This window comes from Brugia malayi (assembly GCF_000002995.4).
Source record: "Brugia malayi strain FR3 genome assembly, contig: Bm_v4_ChrX_scaffold_001, whole genome shotgun sequence".
Taxonomy (NCBI): domain Eukaryota; kingdom Metazoa; phylum Nematoda; class Chromadorea; order Rhabditida; family Onchocercidae; genus Brugia; species Brugia malayi.
Window position 1 is genome coordinate 20,343,399 of NW_025062479.1, and position 15,890 is coordinate 20,359,288.

The 15,890-nt window shown below is 30.7% G+C and overlaps 2 protein-coding genes across 6 annotated transcripts; both read left to right on the forward strand.

Moving 5' to 3' along the window:
• Bma-pkn-1 (Hr1 repeat family protein) lies at nt 1–12,463 on the forward strand (the record flags this gene model as incomplete). Of its 4 annotated transcripts, XM_043075531.1 has the most annotated exons (25): nt 1–74; nt 452–620; nt 1,230–1,353; nt 2,429–2,571; nt 3,013–3,199; nt 3,400–3,499; nt 3,571–3,684; nt 3,986–4,130; nt 4,680–4,777; nt 5,006–5,155; nt 6,174–6,227; nt 7,203–7,338; nt 7,571–7,717; nt 7,900–7,972; nt 8,388–8,552; nt 8,770–8,984; nt 9,193–9,393; nt 9,685–9,804; nt 10,052–10,263; nt 10,486–10,624; nt 10,920–11,000; nt 11,188–11,295; nt 11,708–11,788; nt 12,104–12,169; nt 12,323–12,463. In XM_043075531.1, 25 exons carry the CDS (start codon nt 1–3, stop codon nt 12,461–12,463), a joined length of 3,243 nt encoding a protein of 1,080 aa, XP_042931465.1. The 4 variants fall into 4 exon arrangements, with proteins under 4 accessions (XP_042931465.1, XP_042931466.1, XP_042931467.1 ...); XM_043075532.1 differs by lacking the exon at nt 1–74 and having other exon boundaries at nt 588–620; XM_043075533.1 differs by lacking the exons at nt 1–74; nt 6,174–6,227 and having other exon boundaries at nt 588–620.
• A 1,542-nt stretch (nt 12,464–14,005) lies between these two features.
• On the forward strand, nt 14,006–15,559 carry Bm2706 (Uncharacterized protein; the record flags this gene model as incomplete). Of its 2 annotated transcripts, XM_043075535.1 has the most annotated exons (4): nt 14,006–14,103; nt 14,550–14,661; nt 14,936–15,048; nt 15,334–15,559. In XM_043075535.1, the coding sequence occupies 4 exons, from the start codon at nt 14,006–14,008 to the stop codon at nt 15,557–15,559; spliced, it is 549 nt and encodes a 182-aa protein (XP_042931469.1). The 2 variants fall into 2 exon arrangements, with proteins under 2 accessions (XP_042931469.1, XP_042931470.1); XM_043075536.1 differs by lacking the exon at nt 14,006–14,103 and having other exon boundaries at nt 14,602–14,661.
• Between the last annotated feature and the right edge of the window lie 331 nt (nt 15,560–15,890).

The following is a 15,890-nucleotide window of genomic DNA, read 5'->3' on the forward strand; positions in this document are numbered from 1 at the left end:
ATGGCTGATGTTGCTCGGCCGGATCCAATCTCATGGCAACATCCTGTGGAATCGAATGAAGGAGATCCTTGCAGGTATGAATTTCCGGTGTTTAAAATTAGATAACTCTATGTTTTTAAGCTGTCATGAATTTTAATTTTGCCAAAAAAATTTACAATTTCAGATGCTTGTCATATTTTTAACATTACTTCTATTTAGCTATAATAAATTTTAGTATTATCGAAAATTTTATAATTTCAAATGCTTCACCATTATTAATATTTCTTCTAGTTAGCTGTAATACATTTTAGTTTAGTGTCGGAAAAAAAAATGTCATATTTTAGTACTATCGAAAAATTTTTCAATTGTAAAATGTTACTCATTATTAAAGTCTTACATTGCACTGCTTGCTTTTCGTTTTAGTATTAGGATTGAATATTTTCTTACTGCTTTATGGCATCCTACTTTGCAGCTCGAATGATACATCAGTACCGGAAGAACTTGCTCTTCTTGCCGATAAGTATACATTCAATTTTGGTGAGCAGAAGTCACTTCAGAAAGATGTGATTAAGCTAAAGAAAAAGATACGCGTCTCATGTAACAAACAAATGCGTATCAAGCAAGGATATGTACAAATGCAGGTGAATTTGATTTTTGGGATCTCTTAATTATTCAAATTCAATACTTTATTTACTCAATAAATTGACTTCATATCACATAAGCTGGTTACTTGTATCCACGAAAAGTGATAAGAATAGGTTTGGAATAAGGTCCTGCCTTCTTAAAACAGTGTTGTTAACTTCTTTCAACCGTTTTTTCCTCTTGATATATTCTGTTTTACATAGAAGTACCATATACCATTTATGTCATAAGGTGAAGTTGGGCAGATAAAATTTTCATACTTGGACATCACTATTGACGTAATTGGCATATAAAGTTTATTGTCCAATTAACGTTAAATGTTTGTTCGTTGTTGTTAAATTTTTATTCGATTTCGAAATCTATCTCAAGCTAAGATAAACTATTAGATCCGAAACCGGAAACATTATGCAATTAAGGCATTTTACTATAACGATTCCATAACAGTAATCTTTTTTTCTCTCTCTATCTGTGCTGTCTCTCATTATATGCTAGGAAGGCCTTAAAGTTTTGAATAAGAACATAGGTGTTGATAAAATTTCTGAACAAAGTGTGCTTGAAATATGTAATAAAATATGCAGAAGTATGTTATGTCTATTTGATGTTTGTAGAAAGTGACAAAAGAAAGAAAACAATCAGATTTTCTGAAAAAAGAAATCCGAGATTTGAGTGATCAGATCAGTGATATGAAAGATGATTTACAAACATTGGACATGTATGATAGTGGTGCATTTGGTAAGTTTCGTCCATCGTCTTTCTTTTTTATTGCCTCATTATGCAGTGGTTTTAAATATGTCAAGTGGAAGAGGATGAGCAGTTAAGTTTTGTTCTCATTCCCCTAAGGTATAGAAAGTTGTACGAATTAATCTATCTTTCTAATGCTTAAAAGACAGAGCGATTATTTAATCACACTAAATTTCAAACAAATGGTGCCATAAGTCCAATAACTCGTGAATTTTATGCGGTTTTAATGTCTCATTTTATTTTTTTTTTAAGAGAAAAAAATAAATGAAAGGAAAATTATGGCAAAACAGAAGATTGTAGCACTGTTGGAGTTTAAATGCTGAGATTTTATAGATTTGTGGATATTTTTGATTAGTCCCGAATGTGCATATAGATTATTTATGTCAGGCTTTTTTCTCTACTTTTTTTTTACTGACATGTGTGCTCCATTTTTTGTGTATCAGCGATCTAAAATTTAATGAATGGATAAAATCAGAGAAAAAGGGTGGCATTGCAAAATTTTCATTCCGAAGTGATAAAAATCGTAATAAATGAGCATAATTTATGTTAAATATATACTGAACGATTCTGACTTTAAATTATCTTATGAAACGAGGATAACGGATATTTTTTAAACACACAGAGACTACCATAATGAAGTGTACCACAACTTTCAAATATCGCGAAAAGTTGTTTAAGAGGAATATTTTGCTTATTTAATTCAGAAGTTTGGTTGGCATCAAGAATAATGAGATTTGATATAATTTTATGGACTCTTTAAACAATTCATAGTGAATTCTTTTGCGGAAGTGAAGTTTTGATGAGCTGTGCAAGTTTCTGAGAACTTTTTCTATTATTCGCAAAAAATAAGCTGGGTAATTAATAAAAAGGTCATAAACAGGGAAGTAGCACCATTATAAATTGGTTGCACAGGATAGCAAATAATGATTTTCGCTTATTAGGATTTTTTGAAGAAAGATTTTGGAATTTCGAATATAGTATGATCAAGCAGAAATTATAGCATAACGCCAGTGTCGAGAACAGAGAAATTAACTTCCTGTTTTTACATTCATATTTTTTCCTGTAGATGATGGTGATGACGTAAATGGCATACCAAATTCTCCTTCTGAAGAGGCTTTAGCAGCAGATGGTTCATCTGATGGTGCGGCTCTCGAAATAAATACCGACAATACGGAAACTGTGACAAATAGCAGACTTGCGAGCTTACAGGTTCTACTTCTTCTTTTTATATGTTAACTGTTTATCTTTTACCACCATTTATTTATGTGAATATAAAGTGAAGGAAAACTATTAAAATCATCTTCAGTGATGTTAATAACCAGTACTTCTAATTGCCAATTTCTGTGGCTGGTTCGGGGACAGAATCTTAGGAATTAAGCTCAGTTTAAACAGATGGTTGTTTTATCGTGGATATCGGTGTAGCGCATCAAAACAGGCGTGTCAATTTCACTGATGCTAGCGAAGCAGAAATTTTAAAGAGAATGATTATAAAAATTTTTTCGTAACAAAATATTATCTATTTAGGAGCGATTATTGGAACATTACCAAATAATATCCAGAGGACTGGGTGAAAAAGAATTGAAAACAAGGGCTAAAAAAACGAGAAAAAGATTGTTTTTTTCTTCGCTAATTGCAATTCTGTATTTTTAGAAAGAACTAGACAAAGAGATGAAAGTTAAAGATGGTCTCGAACGTTTCCTTGCAATTGGTCAAACGAGTCGTAAATTACAAGACGAATCAAAGAGCATGTTGTTCGACTCGAAAGCGAAAATTGCACTACTTCGAATGCAAATCGAAAAAATGCAACGACAGGAGCAAGTTGGTGCTGGCTTGTCCGGTGTGTATCATACTAAAATATTTCTACAAGTTTTTAATTTACTCTTTCTCTACATTTTTGAATAATTAACTTAAGAGAAACATATGCTCGTATCATTAAAAAAATGAAAAGTTATTGACGTTTTTAAAGGTTGGTTATTAAAAAGCTTAGAAGTTATTACAATTCACGATATTTATTTTTTTTTTTTTTTTTTTTTTCAGGTAAAACGATACCAACAAAGGCAGAAATGATCGTTGATGATCTTCTATTTAGACTTCGCAAAGAAGCTGCAATTGCTGAAGGAGCTCGGAATATGATCAGGTAGATTTGAAAAGGAGTTTATTGGCAATTTAGAAGATTAGTGTTTCTTTATAAAATAATTTTCATTTCAGAATACTAAGCAGTCAAAGAAAGAGTGATGGAAAAAGTCTTTCGCAAGCTTTCGACAACCAGATGCAATCTGAGGAAAAACTTGATCTTATACGATTAGCATTAGCTAAGTACAGGTAACTAATTATTCTTTAAGTTTACTGCATTAAAAGTGCTAAGTGTTTTTTTTTGTTTTTGTCTTATTTCTTGACAATGTTTCTTTTTTTTTTTTTTGTCAAGCATAAATATCTTCCCTTGCCTTACTTTTCGATGTTACACTGATGATTTGAAATATAAATTAGAATTTAACATATTGGCATTTTATAGTTTCTTGCTGGTTGTATTGAGCACTGCAGGTTGAATGTATGATTGTGGATGTGGAACTTTCTTCTACGTTTTATTTAGTACCATTTACAATATTTTTTTTTAAATTTTTAGTGCACGTTTACCAAATGATTCATCGAAAAAAAATGAAATTCGTGACGCCATTTTGGAATCGGAACGTTTACCTCTCACGGGTCATCGTGATCGCCGTGATGGAACATTCAGTCCACCGATCTCTGCTCCTGGAAGTCCATCACAGGTTTGATACAGCTTCCGCAGTCACTAATTTTCTCCTGTTGTAATATCTTTTCTACTTTAGCTCTCTCTTACTGTAATTTTTCTTTGCAGATAATTTTAGATATTCGTTGTGTGCATGTGTGTACGTGTGTATAATATATGTTGTATGCGTGTATGAACTACAGAAATTCATTCTTAATGTGACACTTTTAAAAATTAAAATTAAATTGTTATGCCAAGTTTTTTACATAGATATTAGTTTTCACATCTCGGAATAGTGGATAAATTTTAAATAAATGTTTAAAATGGTTCATTCATGAAGCTGCTTTCTTTATTAGGTCAGGTAATCATTGAGCTCTTTGTATTATGTGTTAGATTGTCCGAGATTTCTCTCTAACAATCTATAGAGCAACCTAGACAATCTAATACATAACGCTTTATATCTATTTGAGCACTAAAACTTGATCTAGCCTGGAATGCTGAAGTTATTCATAATACTGATTCATAACATAATATTCATTATACATGCTAGTCCTGCACCTGTCTAGTGTATTAGTTTATTCTTTTGCAGGATGATTCAAAATCTGCAAGTCTACCACGTTTAGCGCTTTCACTGAAACGACTCTGTACATTGCCATCATTAGCTGTTAGCGGACGTCTGGAAGTGAGGTAAAACATACTTCTAAGATAACCATAATTTGTAACTTTTATATAGAGAGAAGATAGTAGCGGAAATAGCGAAAACTAGGTTGTGCGTAGTTTTGATGGAAAGCAAATCATTTAAACAATTTATTGTTGCTAATTAATAGAAAAACGAAAGCGGGTAAATTTTTCTTTCTTTCTATATATATATATATATAATACAATATTTATTTTTAAAACTTCAATTGTTTTTAGATTAATTGGTTGTCAAAACTTAATGGCCGACATACCTCGTCGTTTACCACGAACAGAAGTTTCATCAGTGATAGCAATTGGTGGTGATGGTCTGTCTAGTTTCACACAAAAAGCACGTAGCACACGCGGATCTGGCCAACGAGCGTCAAGGTACGTTTGTTTTCTTTCTTTTTACTTTTTTGCCTTTTTTTTTTTTTTTTTTTTTTTTTTTGCTATTTCGGTTTCTAATATACATATCCATGTTTGAAATGCGTATGAAATTAGATACGAACTTAAAGTTGGCTTTTGTTGCGTTCTTTATTAGTATTAATCCATGACGTTTAGCTTACCAGGTAATTATGGTAGAAAACAAAAAAAAAAATCGGTATTGTTTCTTATACGGCAATTTTGCTAATAAAAATAATCGTGAATCTGCTGAAATTTTATCTTTCATGAGTATTTTTGTTTTACACTTCACAAATTTTGACTCAAAAATGAAAACTTCGGTTAATTTTAGCCAAGGTTTCTTTATGTTGTCAGAAATACTAGCGCTAATTGTTTTAATCAAATTAAAAGTATTGAAGTTCTAAATAGTCCCAATAGTAATTATGAGTCTGAATAAAAATTATGAAAAATGTTGAACGAAAAAAAAGACTTTACATTACTTTCCTTAAAATAAGTGGCACTCATTTTTTTGCTTCATATCATGTTCATCCATCATATTTATGAGCTTGTAATATTACTTACAAGTTGCATAGAGGCATATCGTAACGAATTTATTTTTACATTTTTTATAGTATCAAAAAAAAAAAAACGCTAAAATGAAAGTATTTCTTCACAGAGAATTATCTGCTTACAATGCTAACCTATTTAAAAACGAAATTGGGAAGATAAATTCTAACAACAAAGCTTTAAAATATGATGAAACAAATTTCTTCACATAACTTTGTCAGCATTTCTAGATCGGTGAGCAGATGATTCTATTATTGCGTACTGCAATTTCTCATGCAAAAAATTCTGCTAGATCTTTCTGTTTTAAGCTATTACTGACTTTTTCAGTTATCACCAGTTTTTGATTATTAGTTTTTTTTTTCTTAACTTTCTTTTTTTTTGTTTTTTATTAGTTAATTGAGTTTTTGTGCAGAATTTACTAACCTTATCGTATTGCAAGCACAGATATATGTTTTAGGACAAGATCTTCATCAGTTTGGTGTTCTTCGTACGCCTCAACCACCGATGCAGTGTACGTTTTTGTCACCACTTTTCATTTTCACATTTTTAACTTTCATGTATTAGCAAGTTATTGCCATAAGTGTTATGATTATTTCTGTTAATTATCTCATTGAATCTAAATAGTCTATATACGAACATCATGTATTCATGTAATGCCCAATTATCATGACCATTTTGTGGCTTCTTTTGAAAGAAGATAGACGTATATATGCTATGCAACTGATGATGAATTTCAAATGACTTACTTGAGCAGGGAGGCTTGAATTATCCGTTTTTATTTATCATAACATTTTCATCAAGAATGGGACAATTTTATCTGTATGATAAAGACATTATCGCTATTTCCATTTATTCATTGCATTTCTTAGGCTAGGTGTTACAAGTACAAATTTACACCTTTTTTTAATGTTTTGAATTTGAAAATTTGAATTCATGCGCTGATGAAAAGCCGCTGGCACCAACAGTTACTGCAATTATCAGAAATATTATTTATCAGAAATAATCACTGCACGTCATTATACTCTTACATTGCATCCTCTGCAAAATCACTCTGCAAGTTTCGAATCATATTATTGCTGGGATTCCTAATTATCTTGTTCATTTAATTAGAGCATATCATTTGTTAGTTGTTATCTTACATTTAATATAGAAATTTTGCAACGACGATTTCCTACAAATTGTTATATGGATTTATTTTGCACTTGAAAAATTCTAAAGAGAAGATGGTGTAAGAAAATTATCATTTTAAAAGTCAATTAATTTTAAAATGGAAATTGACTGGCTAAAAATATATTTTAAAAGTTCTCAAAGTGATGATAGATTTTTCAAATATGTTGCATATTTATTTAATGATTCGTCTGTTCATTTCGTATAATATCTGTAACAATTCTGTTGAGCTTCAATGTCTGTCGTATTGTTCCATATGTTGTATTTAATATTCGAGCAAATGAAATTATGCGAATGGAACGATCAAATTATATTTTAGTGCAACAGCAAAACTCTCACCAAATGATGAAGTTACGGCAACACTCTTACTGGATAGTCGTGAAGTAGCTTGCACCGATTCACGACCTGTTTCACAGCAAGCATGGGATCAACATTTTAGTATCGATTTAGATAGGGTTTGTTGGTTTCTGAAATGGCTTGAATTAGAATATTTGAAATTTGACCCTGAAATTCGAAATAAAAGGTTCAAAACAAAGGCTGAAAAATGGAGATTAGAGTGAAGTTTTTGTTAAGAGCGTAGTCAAATATATAGGATTTGTAATTAAATATATAGTTTTTTTTTTATGTTTTTAAAATTGCACAGCTATCTTGCTAATAATTTGCTCTTCCACGTTGATGCATTTTCAGTCAAAAGAGCTAGAAATTGAAATTCGATATCGTGACTGGCGCTCAATTTGTGCATTTACTATTGTCAAATTAGGTGATATAGTTGAACCATCAGAACGAGCTGGCATGGTGCTGAACCTTGAACCTCAAGGGGATCTGTTTGCTGAGGTTTGTACGAATTAGTTTTCTTTTTTTGTTTTATAAAATAGTCTTTCCTTAGCTATTGTAAGCCCAATTTTATTTTATTTTTTATTAGATAATACTGGTATCGGAATGAATAAAGCATTGCATAAAAGGATTTTTAATTTAGTCTGTGCAGTTTATATTACAGTTTACGTATGATGTTTCAGTTCAAATATTTGAATCCAGTTGTTAGTAGAAAGCCTAAGCTTGAGCGACAAAAGCGCCTTTTTAGAGTGAAAGGTATTTTAAAAGCTCTTAAATTTTTATTGAAAATGTCCCTTTTTACTAAGCTTATACAAGTGTGTTTTCAATTGTATATCATCTAAAATAAAAATCTAGCACATTTCTGCTATAGTACAATCCTAAAAATATGTAATTTTTGCGATTATACTTTTCAATCGTATCGATTTACTCAGAATACTAAAAGCATTTTGTTTCATCTTTACGAGTAGTTTGTGCAGCTAAATTAGATGGTCAAACTAATGACAGCACTTTTTTGGTTTACTTAAATTTTTCGAAAATTCTCACGGTATTTTCACGTTATTCATTCTGTTGTCTTTCTTTTCATTGCAAGTCTTTTAGATGAATAGGTTTTAGTAGAGAACGAGGAATACATCATATTTAAAAAATGATTTATTGTTTTTTCATCTTTCAGAAAGGAAAGAAATAGCGAGTGCGAAGAAGCAGCTTGGTGTTGCTGCATGGAGCCGCTTAATGAAGCAGTTCGGTGGTTCACAGTCAAATGAAAGTATCGAGCCAATTTTAAGTCCTACATACGGTGGTTTATATACTGCTGCTATTAATAATACTATTACCACTGGTAACTGCTGTTGTTTTGGACAAATTTTATTAGCTTAGATTTTATTAATTCGCAAAGGTGGACATTATTTCTGTGTTTAGAAGCATTTCTACTTATAGTCTTAAACGATATATTGCCTCTCTTGAAGATAGTTATCTTTACACTACCATAGACTTTCACTTCTGGAATAATCTAAAGATAATCATTTTAGTTAATATCAAAATTTTTTTATTTATAGCTTCTTTACCACCAATATCAAAAACTGCTCACACATTGCCATCACGTCTGGCTGCAGATCGAGCTCTGATTTCACCAACTTCTGGATTGTTTCCACCAGAAAATAGTCATATGCGTCCAACACGTCCCCCTCTTGCTCCTAGTTCTATACGTTTTGGAGACATTTCAGAAATATCAAAACCAAAACAAAACCAACGAATCCATGAACAACCAAAGGTATTGATTTCTTCTACCTCATCGATTCGGAATACGCTTTAATCAAGTACTCAGTTTTCAATTTGAAGAAAACAGTGGACTTTCAAGAAACAAACTTTGTATGTATTCGCTCTGGAATGCATCTAATGAATAAACAATCAGGATCATCGAAATTCAAAATTGATCGGAATTTAAAGAACGTTTGATCTAAAAAAAGAGCTATTTTTAGATACCACCAGCAATACCAGCTCGACCATCTCCGAAAACTCAAACTGCAGCATCTCACATCGAATCTCCACCACCCCTGCCAACATCCAAACCACCGCCTCTAACACATAAAAAAACTTCACGATTCACTTCACCTGCGTCTACTCTTACAGTCGACAAATTTCACCTTATTTCCGTTTTAGGAAGAGGACACTTTGGAAAAGTTTGTTTTTAATGTACAAAATTCGTTTCATGATAATTGTAGTAAAATTTGCATATGATCTGTTAATATTTAAACATTGGTAAGATAGGAAACAGTGATAGTTTTGAATAGCGGCAAGAAGGGAAAAATACTTGATGCGAGTTTACTGTTTCTTAGAAAGTAGAACTTAATGTTATCTTTAAAGTTTTGTTACCTTTTGTTTTATATCTTTTTTTTTTTTTTTTTTTTTTTTTTTTGCATGTCACATATACTAAAGGAACCATTTCAATTTAAAAAATTTGAATTATATAGGTTATTCTTGCTCAGTATAAAGGAAATGGAGAATATTATGCACTGAAAGTGCTTAAAAAAGGTGATGTACTTGGTCGTGATGAAGTGGAATCATTGATGGTTGAGAAAAGGATTTTTGAGGTTTGCATCACCGCTTGCAGTTTAATTTTTTAGTGTTTTAATTGTTTCAGTAACGGCTATTTATCGCTATGCATTAAGTGATTCAGAGTTTTATTGATACTTGTAATTGAAATTATAATTCTAGATCAAAGGAAACAAGATGTTTTTGAAGTAATGTTAATAAAATTTTACAAATATAGTTTTTTTTTTTTTTTTTTTTTTTTTTGTGATTTAGGTTCTGAGCTTTTAATAGGTCACATCATTTCAGATTGCAACATCTCATCGTCACCCTTTTCTTGTGAATCTTTTTGCTTGTATACAATCAAAGGAGCATGTTTTCTTTGTTATGGAATATTCGATGGGTGGTGATCTAATGCGACACATACACGATGATATTTTCACTGAAGAGCGAAGCTGCTTTTATGCGGCTTGTGTTTTGTTAGGACTTGAATTTTTGCATGCTAATAACATCATTTATAGGTAAGCAAATTTAAAATGGTAAAAATATTTCGTTTAAATTTTATTGCGATTAATGTAGTTCATTTATTGGTGATAAATTGAAGTAGGCTTCTAGGCGCGAAGTGAATAAGAAAATAAAAAGCTAAGGCTATCTTGAGTGAATTTATAACAAGCGCAAAATCAGCATGAGTCCTCTGGAAAGAATATTAATCTAATTTCTTAACGCATGAGCTTTTCTTCTAGGGATCTCAAACTAGATAATCTGTTGCTGGATCGAGAAGGTTATGTGAAATTAGCTGATTTTGGTTTATGTAAGGAAGGTATGGGACCAACCGATAGGACTTCAACGTTTTGTGGTACTCCAGAATTCCTTGCACCTGAGGTTTATTCATTTTCATTAGTTCTTTATAGACTTTTATAGGCTTACAAGATTACATGCACGTATAACCGCAGGTGATCAGCCTGGAAAAGTTTTAATGAATTCATATATGGAATTATCTTTTGTAAATGTGCGATTGCATAGTGTTGATGCTGATCATTTTCGTACATTTACGGTAATCATTTAGTGTAGCACCCGACTGTGAGGATTGCATGCATGTATAACGATTTTTTTTTTTATGAATTCATATATATGCAGATAAAATGTGCTGTATCTAAAAATCTTTACCATTATTTAGGTATTAACTGAGAATAGCTATACTCGCGCAATTGATTGGTGGGGACTTGGCGTGCTAATTTTTGAAATGTTGGTGGGCGAGGTAAGTGTGGTCTACGATTTCTTTTCGTTAACTCTAAATATTTATTGCAGCAAATTGGCAATATATAAAATAAGAAACTTCTGAAGTTTTAAAATTAAAAAGAAAATGAACATCTTTATATTTCAATTTCAGCAGTTTTATTGTTAATCATTTATCATTACAAATACACACAACGACGTAATTATAGCCACCGTTTTCGGGTGAAGATGAGGAAGAGATATTTGATTCTATTGTAAATGATGATGTACGCTACCCACGTTTCCTTTCCATTGAAAGTATTTCAATCATGAGAAGGGTAAGTCTTTCATCTTTTTAGAATTTTCATGATTGATATACGTACGTTTGTGTTAAAGAATAAAATCCCAAAAAAAAATATATGTATTTCATAGTTACATCATTAGAGATTAATAATATAATATTAAGTATCATTAAATGTCTAGAAAAAAAAGATTTTTTTTAAAATATATTTTACTTTTTATTTTTTTTGCATCAGCATAAGGATATCGATAAGAATACTACAAAGTTATTGTTAGTTTCTTGATGTTAATACTCTCTGCTTCAAACATATCGATGTATCAGAAAAAAGGTGTCAAATGTACAATTTTAATGTGGTTCAGATACTAGTGTTTTTTTCTACTGTGATTTTTTTAAGCACGAGTTTTTTTACAGCATATTCATATAGAATGTTTAGTTTTGTTTTATTTCAGCTTATGCGAAAGAATCCTGAAAAACGATTAGGTTCTGGGCAGAATGATGCACTCGACGTAAAGCAACAACGATTTTTCAAGGTTGCAGTTGAAGTTTTTTTTTTTTTTTTTGAATATAGTAATTCGTCACGTTTAGCATAATGCCAAAATTTGTTTCAGTTAATTTTCAAAAGTCCTTTTTTTTATGATTATTTTCCACAAAAAAGTGCAACGTAACTTTTTCTTTTTTATGCGCTAAATAGAGCAAACATTTATGTGATATCTGACTTTACTTTATTCCATCACACCTTGAATTTTATTGTTTATGTTTGTTACCTTTAATAATTTGCGGATGTGCTTTACATTTCAATACTGTCAAAAGTAATTTAAAAGAAATTGCATCTTGACCATTTTTAGCATGTGAATTGGGATTGGGATAAGTTGTTGAACAAAGAAATCAAACCGAAATTTATTCCACAAATCGTACGTCGATCTTTTTTCTTCTTTTTTTTTGCAGCTTTTTCAACCATTTTATGAGGGATACCTTGTTTCTTTTAACTTGTCTGAGCAGTTCTGTTGCTCAGGAACATCAACTCAGTTTTGTGGTTTTTTAAAAAGAAATAAATATATTTTCAGAAAAATCTGGAGGATGTGAGTAATTTTGATGAAGAATTTACAAAAGAAACACCGCGTTTTTCGTCAGCAAAGAATAAGCGACCCATTACTGATGCCGATCAGATGCTCTTCAGAGATTTTGATTTTTCTTTGATTGGTTAATTAGAAATTCTTTTTTTCCTCGGTTTCATATTTTTATATAGGAACTAGCAAAGAGTGCCTTTTCTTCTTTATCCTTCTTATTTTTCTTGTAATGATAAGAAAAAAGAATGCGTATCTAATCAACAAAAAGATTTGTTTGTTGTGTAATTTCAAAAAAATAATGATTCATTTCCTGTAAAGATCAAGCACTTCTTTTTTTGATTAGTTTATTGCATATACTTTCTTATAAATTTGATGACTAAAATTTCAAGAGTTAAGGATAACTATCTAATATAACAGGCTAGTACTATATTTGACCTGTTACTAAAAGCTGAAATCTAAAATTTTCGAAACAATTCCAAAAAAAAAACGCGAAGTGATTTGAAGGCGATATTTTAAAATTGTGTTTAAGTAGTTTTTTGCTTGATTTCACCATTTTTCTTCATGTGTTTTTGCATTCAATGACTGTTATTACACTCGTTTTTTGCTGTTTATCTGTTCTTTTAGATTTTAGTGCAGTGGCAGTTTCTTGTTTTAGAATTTTCTCAATCATTAAATTATTTCTTCAGTTATTGTTTTTGCCATAAACTTAGTCTTCAGATGCCAATACTCTAGGAAAGGCTTAGAAATTTTGTCCTTGTTAACTATGTTTCAGTTTTATTTCTTGATATATTTTTTCTACGAAGTTTTCTTGGACGAAAATGTTGATAGAAACTTTATGTCTTATTGTGAGGGAAAAATTATGATTTAGTTTTTTTCCGCTGGTTTTATTTCTATATAATAATGTATCACTTCAAAAGATTGTTTTCTAATCGCTTAAGTTGCCTGTTGCTTGCAATTCTTGTTTCCTATGTTATCCAGGCCTGTGATAATATATTGGCCGAACATAGCTTTTTTTCGGAGAAAAGAGAGACAAGATTATAAGTCTTAATCCTATTCCCTTCAATGCCTTTCTGTTTACTGTTCTTTTATGATGTTTTTAAATTATCACAAAAAACTAGCTCTGGTTACAATTAAGAAAAGAAAACGTACCTTTTTCTTTCACATATTTAAAGTAATAGTGATTTTACACTTTTCGAGACTGAGATAATGCAACATGTGTTGGTTACTTATTTCATATTCTGAAAATACTCTAAACTGTTGTCTTAATCCGGTCAGTTACGTCCAAAACTCTCTTCATTATAGGTTTCACTCTTCAGAATTATACAGTGCTGGTTGCCAAACTAGGAAATGATTTTGCATTTCAAATTATTTTTCAACAATTATAATTTGTCCCTCTATTGACGTTTTTTTCTCTACATTACAGTAATAGTAAAATGTCAAAATGAGTGAAATAGTTAAGGATATTCATTCCTCTATTGGCCTTTTCCTTTATCATTGATTTTGATTGAGAAATTTTCAGTATTTTAGTTAATTAATCGAGGGATAAGGCAGTATTTCATGAAAAATACCATATTGATATGTTTTACTATTATTCGGGAATAATAAATTGTTTGTTTTAATTGACTAATGTATTTCCCTATTCTATTAACTAATGAAATAAAAGATTTGTATTAGTTCAGAATGATTGTCTGTTCGTTAACAGCACGAAAGTATACTGACATTGTAGATGCAATCACAACTGAGAATCGATTCATCAACACTTTGGAAGAGTTATATACGTAAGCTACTGTACGTGAGCTTTGTGTGTAACACGTTGTACATAAGTTCTTTATTACAATAAGATTTGAGAAGGACTTCTACACTATAAAGTATTTATGTTATACTAGGTGGGAACTTCTGTAACATATAATTGCGCAAGCAAAACTTTTGTATTTTGTTTTCGTTAGTTAAAATTTAGGTATAACAATTTTATCTCAAGAGACGTACTATTTTAATTTATCAGAATTGCAAAACATTCACCAAAAGTATTCAGAATAAAATATTTGTAGTACCACAATTATTTTCTCAGTGGTAAGTATTCTGTGCTATAAATTTTTAGCAGCCATTCAGACAAGGAGAACAAAAGTATCTTTAAATATGGCGCTAAGTACAGTGCTTATCAATTCTCATACATATGTTTTGCATCAATTACTGTTTACATTGATACAAAAAATTAAATTTTTAGGTTTTTCGAGCTTCTTTCTCAGATTGTTATTTTTTGTGAAGTGTTTTCAAGGATGTCTACAGAAGATGAATCTATCAAGGAAGTTCGGCCTTTACGTAAAATTGGTTTAAAGGTTAAATGTTATTAAAAGAACTTTGGGACTTTAATGTATAGTTATTTATTTCAATGGAATAGCAGGTAATGTAGGACAAAGGAACAAAAAATTATGATAATGGAATCGATCAAATCTCAATTTGATAGTTACGTTGAACTTGTTACGTGACCAGTATTCTACAACCTTAAAATGCTATCTTATTTATTTTTCCTTCTCAAGTTTCCATCCCTTTGTTTACTTCTCTTTTAAATTAGCATTTAAGTTTTCCTTTTTTATTTTTTGCATAGTCCAGGAAAAACTTCAAGCTGATCCCGGATTTCCACTTACAGTTGTGTCAACAGCAGTTAACTTTACCCTGTCAAGTGTGTTCTTTTATGGTGTTACAGGAAATCCACGTACTAGCATGTAAGCATTGAGCATTTTTATATTAGAAAAAGATGGAAATTTGGTGTTTTATTTTAAATCATTTTTAATTCCTTAGTTTTAATTCCTTCAAAAATTTTCTAAATTGTCATAATTTTTGCGTCGTCCTTCTGTTAATCATTGCAGTACTTTAATGATTTTATATACATATATTAAGAAAATTTCTGTAGAATATAAAATTTTTCATAAAATGAAGATGATCAAAAAAGGAGGAATTATGAATATGGGACGTAAGTGAAGTAATTTAAATAGGATTCATTATTATAGACTTGCTGGTTTGATATCAATTCCATTTTGTATTATAACAAATATCCTGGATACAGAAAAGGATTATAAAATATGGAAAGAAGCGGAAGGAATCAGAGCACGTGGTTTGCCGGAAATATTAATTTCCAGGAGGCCGAAATATGATTGGGATTATTATGAACCCTTACGGAAAGAAATCGAACGATTTTATAATTATGATACGGAAAACAAACAGGAAGCTAGCTAGTTGTTGTTTCAATATTTCTGCGAAGTAATCGCAAAATAATATCTTTGTGCCTGATTTTTGACGCTTTTGCATGGTGTCATATCTTTCATTCTTTTAAAAAGTGAAGACTAAGTCTCTTTCGAATAAAATTTTGACCATATCAAGATTATCTAAACAAAAATGGTTATGTGAAACAATTCTATGGCTCAAACTGTTTCAGTGTTTTCTTGTTCTTTTGTTAATTATTAATTAATTTCTTTCGGGAATAATTTTTTGAATAAAACATACGAGCTAACATAGAACAAATAATCATGATGTATAGGTCTTAAATTTTAAACGAAACGTGTTTGTT